General features: G+C 35.8%; 2 protein-coding genes across 5 annotated transcripts in view; one reads left to right on the top strand and one right to left on the bottom strand.

The window, feature by feature from the left end:
- Nucleotides 1–18,395, bottom strand: part of Cep290 (Centrosomal protein 290kDa) — a 196,392-nt gene that overhangs the window by 133,435 nt on the left and 44,562 nt on the right. The window lies entirely within an intron of this gene.
- LOC100876956 (Curly Su) overlaps nt 4,988–18,395 on the top strand; it is a 45,385-nt gene continuing 31,977 nt past the window's right edge. For 2 of the 4 annotated variants that reach the window (XM_076533618.1, XM_076533617.1), the window contains exons 1-2: nt 5,032–5,457; nt 16,588–16,788. In XM_076533618.1, the coding sequence (XP_076389733.1) occupies nt 5,450–5,457; nt 16,588–16,788 (209 nt within the window). In that variant the 5' untranslated portion in view covers nt 5,032–5,449. Of the gene's footprint in view, nt 5,458–16,587; nt 16,789–18,395 lie in introns of all 4 variants that reach the window. The other 2 variants (XM_076533615.1, XM_076533616.1) reach the window with 2 other exon arrangements.

Below are 18,395 nucleotides of genomic sequence, written 5' to 3'. Positions count from 1 at the left end.
TCCAGGACCCCCAGATCTCTGCAACCCCAAATCCCTAGAACCTCCAGATCTTTACAACCCCAAATCTCTACATCCCCATATCTCTACATCTCCGGATCTCTAGATCCCCAAATCTCGAGAACCTCCATATCTCTACATCCACAGATCTCTAGATCCCCAAATCCTTAAGACCTCCGAATCTTTACATCCTCAGATCTCTACCTCCCCAAATCTCTACATCCCCAAATCTCTACATTCCCAAATCCCTAAATCCCCAGATCCCTAAATCCCCAGATCCCTAAATCCCCAGATCCCTAAATCCCCAGATCCCTAAATCCCCAGATCTCTAAATCCCCAAATCTCTACATTCCCAAATCCCTAAATCCGCAGATCCCCAAATCCTCAGATCCCTAAATCCTCAGATCCCTAAATCCCCAAATCTCTATATTCCCAGACCCCTAAATTCCCAGATCCCTAAATCCCCAGATCCCTAAATCCCCAGATCCCTAAATCCCCAGATTCCTAAATCCCCAGATCCCTAAATCCCCAGATCCCTAAATCCCCAGATCTCTAAATCCCCAGATTCCTAAATCCCCAAATCTCTAAATCCCCAGATCCCTAAAACCCCCAGATCTCTAAATCCCCAAATCTCCACATACCAAAATCCCTATATCCCAAAATTCTCGTCCCAAAATAATCACATTCCAAAGCCCCCACACCCATGTATCACCACAAGTACGGACTTAGAATACAGCTGTTGCTATCCTTGAAAGCTAACCGCTTTAACCCGGCTCACCCTATATGGCAATTAACGTGTTAACAACACGTGTATTAATTTAAATAGAATGGTAGAATAGTTGAAACGTTGGTCGTTCCTCCGCGACTGGTACAAATCTACGCGCACAGAAGAACCATAAACGACCATATTATTCACTATGAAAAACGACCGCGTTCGAGAACGAAGAGGTTGTGCTATATGTCTACGTAGAGCAAATCACGTTTAATCTTTCAAGTTCCAATGCAGCAAGAAACAACCGCGCGCATAATTCTCGAACAATAAACTCATTTCCCTCGGGTACGTGAACACACGCGGATACAAACGTCTGTGAAAGTCTTTTGTAACTAACGACGCGTCGTGTGCAATATAAACGATTCGCCGGTGTAATTTTACTGCTGTTTGTTTCGATGAAAAAAATTAATAGTATTGCACGGGTGAATATATGATTCGAAAAATTGCGGTCGATGTTGTTATTAACGTTGCAATGAGCGATCCGATGGGAATAATGTATGAAGTGAAATAATACGATTCCTTTATATTTGAGGAAAAATATCGTTGGATTATTCTTTAGTAACTGGTGTTACGTTCGTTAATGTTTTCATTCAGTGTGTGAACGGGATTAATTATGGTGTGTATTGAACTATTGAATTGTTATTGAATTGTTCATAAATTCAATTATTAATGGGTATGTATTGTATTGCTACGCATTATATAACCACGCGTTATATAGCCATACGTTATATTGCCGCGTGCTATATCGTCACGCGTTGTATTACTACGCATTATATCATCAGGTGTTGTATTACTACGCATTGAATCACCACGCGTTATATTGCCACGCGTTATATTTCCACGCATTATATTGCCACGCGTTATATCGCCACGCGTTATATTGCCACGCGTCATATCACCACGCATTATATTTCCACGCGTCATGTCATCACGCATTATATTGCCGCGCGTTATATTTCCACGCGTTATATCGCCACGCGTTATATTGCCACGCATCATATCGCCACGTATTATATCGCCACGCGTTATATCGCCACGCGTTATATTGCCACGCATTACATTTCCACGTGATAACTCGCCACACGTTGCATTACTACGCATTGTATCTCCACGCATTCGACAACCTCGCGATATATTGCCATTCATTAATTTTCCTCGCATTATATTGCCACGTAGTGTATTTAACGCATTATATGGCTAACAGTATGCATATTGCTACGCTTTACCTTGCCTCGAATTATATTATCTCGCGTTACATTGCCACGCATTATATTGCCACTCGTTATATCGCCAAATATTAACTTGTCATCTGTTGTCATGTATTGAATCACTACCCATTATATTGCACATCGTACTGCCATTTATTAAACTATCATGCGTTTCAATCTATTATATCGCCTCTAATTAAATTGCCAACACGCCATGTAACTCAATGTACTAACTTGTGTATTTACAACTTCTACATTTTGTAACCAATAGTTTCTTAAAATCTATAAAAATGATAAACATTTAATAGATATATGAAAATTTGTACCGATAGAAAATTTTCTCTTGTAATAAATCATCTAGCACTTTCCAGTTCCCGAACTGGTAACCTTTGAATGAGAGTAAAAGCGAAACCGGAAGTTATTTCTGGTAGAAACCTCAGCGGCCGAAGAATCGAGGGTCGTATAATCGTTCAATTACCACCTAACCCTAATCCAACCGATTCGGTCGAGCAACAGATAAGATTCAACGCGCTTTCGTTGTTACGCCGTGATCGATCACCGTTATGCTGTTCGATGATCCACAGCGAGCCACGTCCGTGATTTGTACTTGTCATTTTGCTTTCCACGATTCGCAATCCACCGACTAATGCACGGCTCGTTACGATGAAGAATCCTCTGATTAATCAAACTTTTTGCGATCTGAATCGCAACTGAGCGAACGATACCCCTTGCGTCATCGAGATCGATACGTTAAAAAGATTTCGACATTTCTTCCCTTTTCTCGTAACTGACTTACGCCGTGCATCGTCGTAACGGGTATCGCGATTTAATTAAATGGATTAATTTTCAATTAATTTTGTTATAATTTATACTTTACCGTTAATTATAATCGCTTGATATTTTTCTCGTTATTTTCTTCACTTTGTATTTTCTGTTTAATGCGCGTACGAGCGTGACATCATCGTTGCAAAAGTATTAACTATCTGATTTATAATTGCTTTCAAGACGTTGCAGGAACGTTCGAAAGAGAAAAAAATGCCGGACAGAATTCTGAATTTAATTGAAAAGAGCAGTATGATGAACAGATGTCATTAATATCTGTCTGCAGGTTTCGCACTTGTCCCAAAAGTATCAGCTTCTGTGCGGCCCAACGTTGTTTTCGACAAATTTTCTCCGCGAGCTATTAATTTCTGCGATCATCACATTGGCGCTCGACCCGAAACAACAGAATTACCCGACGGAATCGCTAGACATCGAAGAATTTGATTTACTTACATAATCAATTACAATATCCCATCGGACGTTCAAATTCTCACGACTTTCATAATCTTACGCAATGACGCTAAAGCGGTACGCATGACTTATGTAACGAAAATCGAATGTCCTTTTAATACCGCGCAATTCACTCGTAAAAGGACTTTACGACGTGCCTCCTCTTTCGGCTCCTCTTTATTTTAAACACTTTTTGCGTTCAATTGAATCTTTTTTCTGTCACTGCGAACATTGAATTGCGTGCGCACACGATACGCGTCAAATTTATCTCGCGATGTACGGTGAGTGGAAAATGAATTAATTTGCTCGAACAAATTTGGATGGATTATGTTTGAGGGTTATAAGGATTTGGGGATAGAGGGATTTTGGGATCTAGGAATTTGGGAATCTAGGGATTTTTGGATCTATAGATCTTGAGAGCTAGGGATTCGGGGATATAGGGATTTGGGGATATAGGGATTTGGGGATATAGGGATTTGGGGATATAGGGATTTGGGGATATAGGGATTTGGGGATATAGGGATTTGGGGATATAGGGATTTGGGGATATAGGGATTTGGGGATATAGGGATTTGGGGATATAGGGATTTGGGGATATAGGGATTTGGGGATATAGGGATTTGGGGATATAGGGATTTGGGGATATAGGGATTTGGGGATATAGGGATTTGGGGATATAGGGATTTGGGGATATAGGGATTTGGGGATATAGGGATTTGGGGATATAGGGATTTGGGGATATAGGGATTTTGCAATCTAAGGATTTTGGAATTTAGGAATTTTGGGGTCTAGGGATTTTGGGATGTAGAGAGTTTTGGATCGAGGAATTTTGGGGTCTAGGGATTTTGGGATGTAGGAAGTTTTGGATCTAGAGATTTTAGTGGGATTGTGGGATATAGAGATTTTTTTCATCTAGGAATTTTTTATATCTAAGGATTTTGGAATTTAGGGATATAGGTATTTTGGTACATAGAGATTTGAGAATATATAGGAATTTCAAAATGTAGGGTTCCAGAATGTAAGATAGTGTCATGGTTGCAAAATACATAGAGGAAAATTAGCATAGTTTGATGGTAATATAGTATAATAATACAATAATAGTATAGTAGTAATAATAGTAAAATACACAAGTGAAATAACAGTATAGTTGTATAATAGAATTAGTAAAATAGTAATATAATCACTGATATACTATAATATCAAAATAGTGATATAATAATACAATTATACAATGAAACAGCAAAATTGCAGATTATTAGAACAGTGAAATATTTAAATAAGTGTTCTATCGGAAGCGTAAGATTGCAGAACACTAACAGTGAACTACCGCACTAATAGAGCGCTAAAAACTAGAATACCAAAACGGTACAAAATGTCACCACAGAATAGTAAAATACTCTAACGACAAAACATCAAAACCAAAATAACAATCTGCAACCCTCCCAGCTATCTTCCTACCAGCGCGTAACAGCCTCCCATAAAAACCAACAACCCGAAGCTCAAAAACGAGCAAAAATATACGCATATTTCGATTAATTCGATCCCGATCGGGTGGCTCGTTACCTCTCTCGACGTCACATACATATTTCGGAGCAGTCGGAGACACAATCGATGTCTCGAATCGAGGGCAGCAGCCGGCGGCTCGTTTAGAGAAAGGAAAGTCAAACGTGGACGGCAGTCTACGCCTCCTCTCCCTTCTTCTTCTTCTCCCTTTTCCACGTGTTTCTCCGTTAACCGTTCGTGTTCTCTCTCACCTGGAGGTTGTTACCCACGAAGTAAGCTAACTTCACCGTTCCCCTCCCCTTCCACGTACGGGGCTTTTGGGGAGCTTTCCACCACCACCATGTGGACCCTACGTGTTCGATAAAGAACTACACACGGTAGGACACCGGAGCCAGGTTACCAGCCATTATATCAGACACTCGGTCAGTAAGTCTCTAACCAACAATCACTCGACATCAGTGGTCACTGCACGATAGTCGCAGCTAGTAGAATTAACTGACTATCGACTCGATCGGACCAAGTGGTGATCGGTTGGACTCGTCTGACCGAGCTTCCTTCGCTCGACTCTTCCGGTTATCGGCTTCTTTTTTCGACCGGTTCGACGATCGTGACAAAGTGTGACGGAAGTGTCCTGTTCTCCGATAAATTTTCGTTCGTGCGAAACTTTTGAAGATCGTCAACGTGGAGCACGTGAAGAATGTACGGGTGAGTGTGGTTCAACCCTCGGGTCTTCACGGACCCAAGGTTAACTGGAATTGGTGTATGAGTATGGGAGGATGAGTTGGACTCGCGATGCAAAGATACAAGGTTGTAAGTTTCGAGCAAATTTCCGGGTGTTGTGCAAGTTTGTGGTGAACAGATCTTGTGCCCGGAGAGTTCAGGGGCGACGTGCACCGTGCGGATATCTTTGGATTTTCAGATTTTAGGGGGGTTTGGGGAGTTAGGAATTTGAGGAATTGAGGAGTTGAGGACTTGGAGGCTTTGGAAAATGGAATTTGGGATTTGGGATGTTTGGAAATTTAGGTATTTTAGAGTAGGGGTTTTGGGAAGTTGGTAATTGGAGAAGTGGGAGTTTGAGGAACTTGGGAATTTGAGAATTGGGAGTTTGAGGAACTTGGTAATTTGAGAATTGGAAGGTTTAGGAATTTGGTAATTTAAGAATTGGGTCTAAGGAATTTGGTAATTTGAGAAGTGGAACTTTGAGGAACTTGGTAATTTGAGACATGGGACTTTGAGGAATTTGGTAATTTGAGAATTGGAACTCTCAGAAATTTGGAAATTTGGAGGTTTGGAAATTTGGAAACTTGGAAATTTGAAAATTTAGAAATTTGGAAACTTGGAAATTTGAAAGTTTAGAAATTTGGAAACTTGGAAATTTGAAAATTTAGAAATTGGGAAACTTGGAAATTTGGAAATTTGAAAGTTTAGAAATTTGGAAACTTGGAAATTTGAAAGTTTAGAAATTTGGAAACTTGGAAATTTGAAAATGTAGAAATTGGGAAACTTGGAAATTTGAAAGTTTAGAAATTTGGAAACTTGGAAATTTGAAAATGTAGAAATTGGGAAACTTGGAAATTTGAAAGTTTAGAAATTTGGAAATTTGAAAATTTAAAAAATTGATCAGTCTAATATGAAAAAATCAAGCCTTCCAAAAATTTGCAAAATTCTGAAAATTGAAAATTCTAAAAATTGACTCCTTCAAAAATTTTAAAAATGCACACTTCGAAAATCTGTAAATTTAGAATTTTAGGAATCGAAAATTGTAAGATTTTCTATGAAACCAGCGAGGAAACCCACGTGGCAGTGAACGCGTTAACGAACAATAAAAGGCACTTTCGTGAGGCCACGTTTGAGGAAATTCATTACACAACGAGTGCATAAAAATACACGATCTAACGTAAGAATTACAGCATTTAAAATCCCCGTGCAGAACTCTAATCTAGACTTCTATTACTTTAAAAGAACGTGTTCTTGTTTCAACATTTCTTGTAAAAGGAAAGAAAGAGTAGGTTGAATCTTGAATCATTTCGAAGTACAATAATTAAAATGAGCTTGGAAACAAGGAAAAAAAGATAGAAATTTGTGGTATGTTTGGTAACTATGTATGTGGATAATACATTTTTTTTAGTACATATTATTTTATGCTTTTTGATAGAATAGTATTATAATTTTGTTTAACAAATATGAAAAATGTGCAAGGAGTATGTTTTAGATAATTCAGTTTGAACTTCAAAATCCAAAAAATAGAGTACAAATTGCAAAGATAAATAATTGAAATTAATTCTTGAATTAATTTAATGAATTCTGAAAAATATTGGTATAGTAGTGACTCTACAATAAATTGTCCAAAAATTTGAACTGAAATTACAAAGGAAAATATTGGAAATTAACTCTTGAATTAATTTAACGAATTTTGAAGGACATTGGTATAGTTACAACTCTACAATAAATTATTCCAAATATTGTACTGAAGTTACAAAGATAAATAATTGAAATTAATCACTGAATTAATTTAATGAATTTTGAAGAATATTGACAAAGCTATGACTCTATAATAATTTGTCCAAAAAATTGAACTCGACTTACACAATAAATAATTAAAATTAATCCTGAATTTATTTTAATGAACTTTAAGGAATATTGACATAGCTTTGACTCTACAATGAATTATCCAAAAAATCTGAACTAAAGTTACAAAAATAAATAATTGAAATTAACCTTCAAATAAATTTAACAAACCCTAAAAACTCATGTTACAGTTACACCTCCACAATACAACTACAATCTCCTCATTCCAAAATACACACAAAACTATAACAATCTAAAGATTTATATAATCTAATTGCATAAGAAAATTGTTTCCGCAAAAACTATTTATTTACTTACTGTTACAAAATCGTCCAATTAAACCTAGTCTAAAAATTAAAATAAAAAAACAATTATAAATCACGAATTGAAAAATTCACTCGAAAGTTCAATTAAATATAATTTGACTATGCACTTTTCACAGCAGCAGAAGTAATCTAAATAGTAATTAGTAAGAGATTTTGGAATCACGGAGTTACGGAGGTAGAAGGTATAATTATCGAGAAACTAATTATACGATCAGTGTTCGAATCTATTTCGTACTGTAATAACATGAGTGAGCTTCGTTGGTAAAGCGGATAGTTGACACGGAGAGTGTATTGCAAATCGAAAGCATGTAAAATCAGATCTATCAGTCGGAGACGGGTTGTATCGGGTAACGAAGAAAGTGAAAGGAGAATCCGCGGTATACGCAATGAGAAAGTGATCCACGATCTTTATTCCGATCGAGAACTCGCCGGTTCTTATCTCGATCGTTTACAACACCTGATCGGAGGATGTTATCACCTGTTGAGGTAATTACCGTGAGATTATGGCTGAACAAGATTTAAATTGAATCATTTTTTTCTTACATTCGCATGTTTTTTATTTGTTAGCGCCTTGAAGTAGCATAACTTCTTAAAGTATCATGAATTAAATTAATTAATTGGACAGTTTTATTATGCGAATGTTTGAGGATATGGAGATATAGGGGTATAATGAAAGGAATAGTGGGGTTGTTGGATTGTAAAATAGAAAAATGGGAAAATTGTGTAGTAATATAGTGGTTAAATAGTATAATAGTAGAAGGATACAATAGTATGATGGTACAATGATAAAATAACGAAGAAAAGTAATATTAATGTGTTAAAATAGTAAAGTAGTAAAGTGATAAGATAGTAGGAGGTACAATAATGAAATAGTAATATAAAATTTGTAAAATATTAACACAAAATGGTACGCTAATAAAATAATAAAATAGTATAATAAACATTGGAAAAGTAGTATAATGATAACATAATAAAAAATAGAATAATGAAATACAAATGTGAAATAGAAAAATATTAACATAAATTGGTACAATAACAAAATAGTAAAATAGTGTAATATTAATATAGTAAAATAGTAGGAAATAAAATAATAAAATATTAACATAGTGAAATGATACAATGATCAAATGATAACGTAGTATAATATTGACATGGTAAAATAATAACATGGTAGAAAGTAGGAAAATGAAATAATAAGATGGTGAAGCAGTAACACAGTAGAAAGTAGAATAATAAAGTAGTAAAATGGTAAGCTAGTAGGAAAATACAATAATAAAATACAAAAATTACAAACTAGGAAAGAGAATAATAAAATAATAAAATATTCAAAATTTTGATAAAATGGTAAAACATTAGCATAGTGATATAATACAATTAGTAAAATAGTGAACCTTAAAGGCAATAAAATATTGATCTGTTAAAACGACAAAATGATAAAATATTAGCACGTTAATATAATACATCACTAAAACAGTAACAAATAAAATAATAAAACAGTCAAATGATGAATCAGTAAGAAATAGATTAGTAAAGTAACAGAAACAGTAAAATATTAAAAATAAAAAAATAAACCTGTAAAATATAATACATCACTAAAACAGTAACAAATAAAATAATAAAACAGTCAAATGATGAATCAGTAAGAAATAGATTAGTAAAGTAACAGAAACAGTAAAATATTAAAAATAAAAAAATAAACCTGTAAAATATAATACATCACTAAAACAGTAACAAATAAAATAATAAAACAGTCAAATGATGAATCAGTAAGAAATAGATTAGTAAAGTAACAGAAAATAGTAAAATAGTAAAAAATAGAAAAATAAAACAGTGAAATGATAAATCAGTAAAAAATGGATTAGTAAAGTAACAGAAATCGTAAAATACTAAAAAATAAAAAAATAAAACAGTGAAATGATAAATCAGTAAAAAAGCTGGCCAATAAAACGACAGAAACAGTAAAGTATCAAAATTAAAAAAAATAAAACAGGAAAATGATAAATCAGTAAAAACAAACCAACAAAACAGTAAAATATTAAAACTAAAAAAAATGAAGACAATGTAACACAAAAGAACAATGTACTCACAAAAGAATCTATTAACAACCTACAAAGAACGTGTAACTGCGTCTTTATCACCCACCACAAAGCCCATAATTGAAAATAAATACCATTCTCCGAAATTCAATAAAACACTCCGTTCAATTAATTAGTCCGTTAATAATCAGATAATAGAAGGCAAAGCCAACGTACTCCCAATTATGCAATTACCTTTAAATCCACCGAGCGTAAAGCGTTCGAAGGTAAATCTTGATAGCATTCGATAAGCAAGGACGTAAATAAGTTGTGTCTATCGGTCCGATTCGAATGCCTGTGGTTTCCTATATTTTTTTTACCCTCCTACTTCCTCCAAGCGAAACTTCTTTTTGAGTTTTCAGCGAAAGCTGACTTCCAACGCAGCCGGTCGATTTCTTGCGTTCCTCGATACGATTTCACGTCGTTACGCGGTTAGAATACTGGGCCAATTCGCGTAATTCGTCGCGATAAACCCGTGTTTGCCTTGCTATGCCGGAAACAATCTCGGAACGGCAAAATTGAAGAAATTCAATGGCGAAAGTTATCTTGATTATTGATTTATTCGAATATTGAAGCACTCGAATATTGCGATGACGCATACATACATTGTGAAAGTACATTACTGTATGACTGTAGTGTGAAATGTTAATTATTTAATATTATTGCGAATCTTATTATTGCAAAGTAGTTGGACAAATTTTAGGAATGTGTTTTATAGAATTTGAGAGAACAATATGTATTGAATGAAGGTTTGTTTGTGCTTGATTGCTATAGCAGAAATGGGTAATTATGTTTGTTAAGGTAATTAGGTAAGGCGTAAGGTGAGTCTGGATCCTCTGTGAGGATCTCTCTATGAGAGATTGTTATATGAACGAGAAATGAGTATAGTATGGAGAACGATATGCTTTCTTAACGAAAGTGCTAATATAGGAAGAGAAGTAGAAATTTGGGGATTCAAGGTTTGGGAATTTGGGAATTTGGGAATTTGGGAATTTGGGAATTTGGGAATTTAGGAATTTAGGAATTTAGAAATTTGGGAATTTGAGAATTGAGGAAATTGGGAAATTTAGGATCTGGAGAATTGGGAAATGGGGGATTTAGGATCCGAGGAGTTTCAAATTGGGGAATTTGGAATTTTGGGAATTTAGGATCTAGGGAATTTGGAATTGGGAGACTTGGGATCTGGGAAATTTAGGATCTGGGCAATTTGGAATTGGGAGACTTGGGATCTGGAGAATTTGGAATTGGGAAACGTGGGATCTGAGGAAATTAGAATTTAGGGAATTTGGAATTTTGGGAAATTGGAATTTGGGGAATTTGGAATTGGGGAATTTTGGAATTGGGGAAACTGGAATTTGAGGAATTTGGAATTGGGGAATTTTAGAATTGAGGAATTTGGGATCTGGGGAATTTGGAATTGGGAGACGTGGGATCTGAGGAAATTAGAATTTAGGGAATTTGGAATTTAGGGAAACCGGAATTTGGGGAATTTGGAATTGGGGAAACTGGAATTTGAGAAATTTGGAATTGGGGAATTTTGGAATTGAGGAATTTGGGATCTGGGGAATTTGGAATTGGTAGACTTGGGATCTGAGGAATTTGGGACTTGGGGAATTTGAAATTTGAGGAATTTGGAATTGGGGAATTTGGGATCTGGGGAATTTGGAATTGGTGGACTTGGAATCTGGGGAATTTGGGACTTGGGGAATTTGGAATTTGAGGAATTTGGAATTGGGGAATTTGGAATTGGTGGACTTGGGATCTGGGAAATTTGGGACTTGAGGAATTTGAAATTTGGGGAATTTGGGATCTAGAGAGTTTGGAATTTGGGGAATTTAGAATCTGATGAATTTCGAAATTTAGGAATTTAATAACATAGGGAATATGGACATTTGAAATTCATCACCATATAAATCCAGTAATTAAATTGTCTGACCCATTCGCTATTAGATTAATAATTTTCAAAATATTCTCATAAATAAATTACAATGAATATTAGATATTTTCCTCCATTCCTCTCGCTGTGAATGATTTCCTGGGGAAATAAAAGCGATTGAGTCTATGTTCGCAAAAGATTTGCATAGAAGTGAAAGTTGTTTTTGCGTTAAGAAAAATAAGTTCTATTAAAGTCGAGTGAATTTTTCCTTCCGCGGAATTCGAGCTCTGTGATGGAGACTTCTATTTCTTTTTCTGTTTCCGATTAAACAAAATAATAACATTAACATCCTCCATTAGAAACAAATTTTAGAAAAAACCTTGTAAACAGTCTACCAAACGATTATGCATTTCAGATACATCGAAATCTGCAGTGTAAAAAATAAATATAGGTTGCATAATTTATGCTTATTTTATAGATTTCGATATATCACGCGCAAACACAGTATAATAATTATTATTATTATTTATTTTTATCATTAAAATTATCTTTATAATTATTATTATTATTGATTTACATTGATATTATTGATTTGATTGATTTATTATTATTGATTTACAATTAATTATTATTAAGTTTATAATTACAAGCTTCGACAATTTGCAAGAGAAATATAAAACCCACAATTTTTGCTTGAAATAAAAAATTCAGTACATAAAAATAAGCATCTCGAAATTTATTATACAAGCTTGCGCAACACGACTAAAACTTTTCTTACAAAACACCGTAACCACGTTCTCAGTTTTCCAACAATTTACATTTCAAAAACACGAAGATTTACACAAAGTTTGAATAACACAACATTCCCTCCGATATTAATGCCAACCACGCAATTTACTTTCATCAAATAAATATTCCACGTTGAAAATTCAAGTTTTTCCGGATTTCAACTCGATTAACGAAGAATCCAAAGCGATAAAGTCCTTAAGAATCGAACGTGCATCGAAAGTTCATGAAATTCTAGACTAATCGATTCTCCATCGTATTCCCCGATATTTATGACGTTTAAGAGGGAATTCCTTAAATTGTATACAGTTAGAGTCCTTGATTGAAGGCAATTGGTTAATAGGTCTTATGAAATCGAATGTATCGACCGGTTTATTGGCACGTTTCGTTCGCGAACGTACTGCAGAGCGCGTAAGGTGAATAACAAGAAGTACAGTTAGAATCAAATTCGATATTCGCCCATTCCTTATGTAATTGATACATTACGTGTTCGATACTTTTGCAAGTATCCTTGCATGGCGAAAATTAAGATCTAACATAACACGGTTGACGGGTTTCTAAAGAAAAATGCGGTAAAATATAAATTCCTGGTAAACTCTTGTTATATATGGGACTGTGGATGCAGGAAATAAAAAAGCGGGAATATTAAACTCTTGTTATATTGCCATATTTATGAAGACTCTTGTCAAAGTTCTATTTGATTGCATAAACTATATTTAATTACTTCTGTTACAAAATCGTATGTCCAATTAAAAGGAGACATTATACTCTCGTTATGTTGCCATATTTAAAATTTTTATGATTTAGATATTCTGTTTTTTTGGATTCATAGATTTTGAAATTTCTGAATTTCGAAATTCTCAAATATTATTTATAAACCCTAAAATTCATAGAATTTATACTTAGAGCACAATGTCCATAGATACTATTATTTAGGAACTATAATATTCCTAGATTTTAATATTATTTTGATTCGAATATCTACTGATTTCAATGTTATTATATTTCAGTCTTCTTACGTTAAAAAAAGAACCTATACTGTAATGTCACTAACAATAAGTGTCAATATCCCTAGATTGCAGATAATCAAGATTACAATATTCCTAGATTTCGTTGAACTTATATTTCAATGTTAGTACTTCACAATATATCTACATACCAGTATCTTTACATTCAAGGAACCTTCATTTCGATGGTACTATGTTTTAATATTTCTAAATACGAATATCACTAAATTCTAGTTTTGCAAGTTTATAATATTCCTAGATTCTAATGCTCTTATATTCCAATATCATTAAATTCTAATGTCCTTACATTTCAATATCACTAGTTTCTAATATCTTTACATTGGAATATCCCTAGAATTTAATGTCCTTACATTCCAATATCCCTAGATTCTAATGTCCTTACATTCCAATTTCCCTAGATTCTAATGTCCTTACATTCCAATATCACTACGTCCCAATATCCCCACATCCCAATATTCTATCCCCAGTTTAATATTCATCCCCAGTTGCCAATCTCCCTAGTTCCCAGTCTCCCCAGCTTCCAATCTCCCTAGTTCCCAATCACCCTAGTTTCCAATCTCCCTAGTTCCCAATATTCCCACATCCCAATATCCCTAAATCGTCACTTCTCTGTACCTCAATATCCCTATTTGAAACCTAAAATTCCCCCAAACCCCAAGATATTTGGACCTAGGAATATTTGGAAGTAGAGATATTTGAAATTGGAATATTGTAATCTAGGGATATTTGGATGTAGAGGTATTTGGATCTAGGGAAATATGAATCTAATGATATTGGAATCTAGGGAAATATGAATCTAGAAATATTCGAATTTAGGAATTTCGGAACCTAGGGATCTAACTTACTTTATCATAAATTTGTCTTACCCTTTAATTATCAATTAATCGAACAATGAAAATATAATTAGAATTGAAAAATTCCAAAAAAGAATAATAATAAGAAAATCCTGAACGAGGAAAAATTTGTCCTCTTAAAAAAGAAATTTTTTTTTATATAACTCCGTTGTTTTATATAACTGGAAAAAAACCGAAAATACGAGCGCAAATGAAACACGAGTTCTAATGATAAAGTTATACCGATACGATCAACGATTTCCATTTATCGAACAAACAAAAAATTCACGAACGATCGCGATGGCGTGTGGTAACGCCTCGTCGATTTATATAATTGTAGTGCTACACTTTCGATCGATAATCGATTGCGTAATTTCGAAAACGAACGGAATGCAATAACGCATGATGAAATTCCACGATTTTTTCGAAAGATTCGAGGATGCGTCAGGATTCAAGGTATCATTTCACGAATGCACAAGCGAAAGCATCAAGATCATGCCCACCTTGGATCTTATCGTAACAAGCATGCTCGTTTTCGACGATGCACCGACGCGGAGAAGAAATCGTGTTGCAAAACGCGAAATGCCTCGTTTAATATCTCTTATCTTCGTTGCAACGTACGATTGTTTGAGAGATGAGCGATAGACAGATACATTTTTAAGTTGCGCAGACATTGTTCATACTTTCGTGCTATCTCTCGTTTATGCATTCGTTTTCTCGTAGGGATATTGCGGATAGAGGAATTTTAGTGTATGAGGATGTAGGGAGATTCTCTCCCTAGTTCCCAATATACCTAGTTTTCAATCTCCCTAGCTTCCAATCTCCCTAGTTCCTAATCTCCCTAGATCCAAATATCCCTAGTTCCAAATCCCTTTAGTTCCCAAACACCCTAGTTCCCAATCTCCCTAGTTCCCAAACACCCTAGTTCCCAATCACCCTAGTTCCCAATCTCCCTAGTTCCCAAGCTCCCTAGTTCCCAATCTCCCTAGTTTCCAAACACCCTAGTTCCCAATCTCCCTAGTTCCCAATCTTTCTAAATCCCAATCTCCCTAATTCCCAAGCTCCCTAGTTCCCAATCTCCCTAGTTCCCAAGCTCCCTAGTTCCCAATCTCCCTAGTTTCCAAACACCCTAGTTCCCAATCTCCCTAGTTCCCAATCTTTCTAAATCCCAATCTCCCTAATTCCCAAGCTCCCTAGTTCCCAATCTCCCTAGTTTCCAATCTCCCTAATTCCCAATCTTCCCAGCTTCCAATCTCTCTAGTTCCCAATCTCCCTAGTTCCCAATCTCCCCAGCTTTCAATCTCCCTAGTTCCCAATCACCCTAGTTTCCAATGTCACTAGTTCCCAATCTCTCTAGATCCCAATCTCCCTAGTTCCCAATCTCCCTAGTTTCCAATCTCCCTAATTCCCAATCTTCCCAGCTTCCAATCTCCCTAGTTCCCAATCACCCTAGTTCCCAATCTCCCCAGCTTCCAATCTCCCTAGTTCCCAATCACCCTAGTTCCCAATCTCCCTAGTTCCCAATCTCTCTAGATCCCAATCTCCCTAGTCCCCAAGCTCCCTAGTTCCCAAGCTCCCTAGTTCCCAATCTCCCTAGTTCCCAATATACCTAGATCCAAATATTCGTAGATACAAATATCCCTAGATTCACTAAATCCAAATATCTCTATATCCCAATTGTCCTAGATCCAAATATCCCTAGATCCCTAAATCCCTAAATTCCTAAACTCCAAAATCCCTACATCTCTAAATCCCTAAATCCCCAAATCCCTAGATCAGTAGATCACTAGGAAGTTAAGTATAATGGGATTTGGAGATTTATAAATTTGATGATATAGGATTTTGACGTTTTGTGGATTTAAGATTTTAGGGTTTTGTGGATTTGAGAATTTGATTTCAGTAATTTCGGGTTTGTGGTTTTGAGAATACAGGAGTTTCAGGATTTTGGGATGTGGGAGATTGAGGATTTTGGCATATGTGGATTTGGAATGTAATAGTGTGGGATTTGTAGAGCATCATCCTCTCATCCTACAGGAGTTGAAGATCCACTTCGATATTAACATTTAGTTTTCTTCCTTTAATACGCTGAAGCTTATATCTTAATTATCCCAGATTAATTTCTAAAGTTACAACAGACACCATATTTTTTAAATTACCAAGAGAAAGTATATTTCTCAATTTACCAAAAGTATCCTTACGACATCAACTTTTATTCAAGTAACTTTCTTCCAAACCGAATTATCTAGAGTCGTTACGTTACAAAAGTAGTCCCCTTTCAACGACAAGCCTTTTAAGTAATAACGATGCCAAAAATCGCTAATCACCGTGTTCTTCATGTTTCAGATCCGTGATAAGGCGGATACGATCCGCGATAATCGGGCTCCTGCTGCTAGCAGCGTTCTGGAGCAACAACCATAGTTGCAACGGCCTGCAATACCAGCCCGTCGAGGTTTATGCAAACGGCGACGATTGTGCCTTGATCTTAAACAATCCAGGAAGAACAAGCGTCTTCGATTACACGTACAATTTGCTCCGTGGATCCTTGTAAGTTATCGAATTGTAACCGGACTTGTTGGTCGCAACGAAAGCAAGTTGCCTCTGGCGCGGATTCTTTTGCAGCTGATTTATTAAGACGCCACTCAAACTATATATCTGTATTAACCTCTTGCGACACGTCGCTTGCGACAGGAACAACTCAACGGCCATTTGTTATAATGATACTCGTAAAAAGGCGCTCATTGCTTGTTGTATTTAGTTACTGTACACACGGGTGCAAAAGACTTCATTTCAATAAATGGTGTTTACGATTCTTCCATTCTTACGTTTAAAAATATGGGTGTTGTCAAATTTGATATGTTGTCAAGTTTACAAATTTTTTAATTGGTACATTTACAGATTTGTCAATATTCACCTCTTTGAAAATGTCGAATTGGTAAGTGTTCAAATTTTTAGATTTTTTTTAGATTTTGGGGTATTCAAATTTTCGAATTTCTACATTCACAAATGCCTAGGTTCGTAAATCCCTAGATCCCTAGATTTCTATATCCCCAGATCCAAATATCCCTAATTCCAAATACCCCCAGTTCCAATCTCCCTAGTTCCTAATCTCCCTAGTTCCAAATATCCTTAGCTCCCAATCTCCCTAGTTCCAAATCTCCCTAGTACCAAATCTCCCTAGTTCCAAATCTCCCTAGTTCCAAATCTTCCTAGTTCCCAATCTCCCTAGTTCCCAATCTCCCTAGTTCCCAATCTCCCTAGTTCCCAATCTCCCTAGTTCCCAATCACCCTAGTTTCCAATCTCCCTAGTTCCCAATCTCTCTAGTTCCCAATTTCCCTAGTTCCAAATTTCCCTAGTGCCCAATCTCCCTAGTTCCCAATCTCCCTAGTTCCCAATCACCCTAGTTTCCAATCTCCCTAGTTCCCAATCTCTCTAGTTCCCAATTTCCCTAGTTCCAAATTTCCCTAGTGCCCAATCTCCCTAGTTCCCAATCTCCCTAGTTCCCAATCTCCCTAGTTCCCAATCTCCCTAGTTCCCAATCTCCCTAGTTCCCAATCTCCCTAGTTCCCAATCTCCCTAGTTCCCAATCTCCCTAGTTCCCAATCTCCCTAATTTCCAATCTCCCTAGTTCCCAATCTCCCTAGTTTCCAATCTCCCTAGTTCCCAATCTCCCTAGTTTCCAATCTCCCTAGATCCCAATCTCCCTAATTCCCAATATACCAAGATGCAAATATCAATAGATCCCAAAATCCCTAAATCCCCAAATCCCTAAATCCCTAAATCCCTAAATCCCTAAATCCCCAAATCCCCAAATCCCTAAATCCCTAGATCACTAGATCCTTAAATCCCTAGACCCCTATACTATAAGAATGCAAGAATACACATGCATTTGTGATTTTAATTATCAATTTATCTTTCTTTGTCTAAAGAGAAAACTCGTATACTTTCGATTAGAACTTCAATTTTTATCAAATCTAAATTTTTTAATCATTCCAGTAATTTACTCAGACGATGATTAACCCGGAAACTTTCGAATTCATTCATCAGAGTCGCATTTTTTACTTTCCTTGCTTCGAGGATCTGACACATAACGGTACACGTGTATACACCGTTGACTAGTGTAAAAACAAGGAGTTATTAATGAAGACAATCA

The sequence above is a fragment of the Megachile rotundata genome, chromosome 7, assembly GCF_050947335.1.
Source record: "Megachile rotundata isolate GNS110a chromosome 7, iyMegRotu1, whole genome shotgun sequence".
NCBI classification, from domain to species: domain Eukaryota; kingdom Metazoa; phylum Arthropoda; class Insecta; order Hymenoptera; family Megachilidae; genus Megachile; species Megachile rotundata.
Note: the sequence above shows the minus strand (reverse complement) of the source record. Positions and strands in the feature narration are given on the sequence as shown.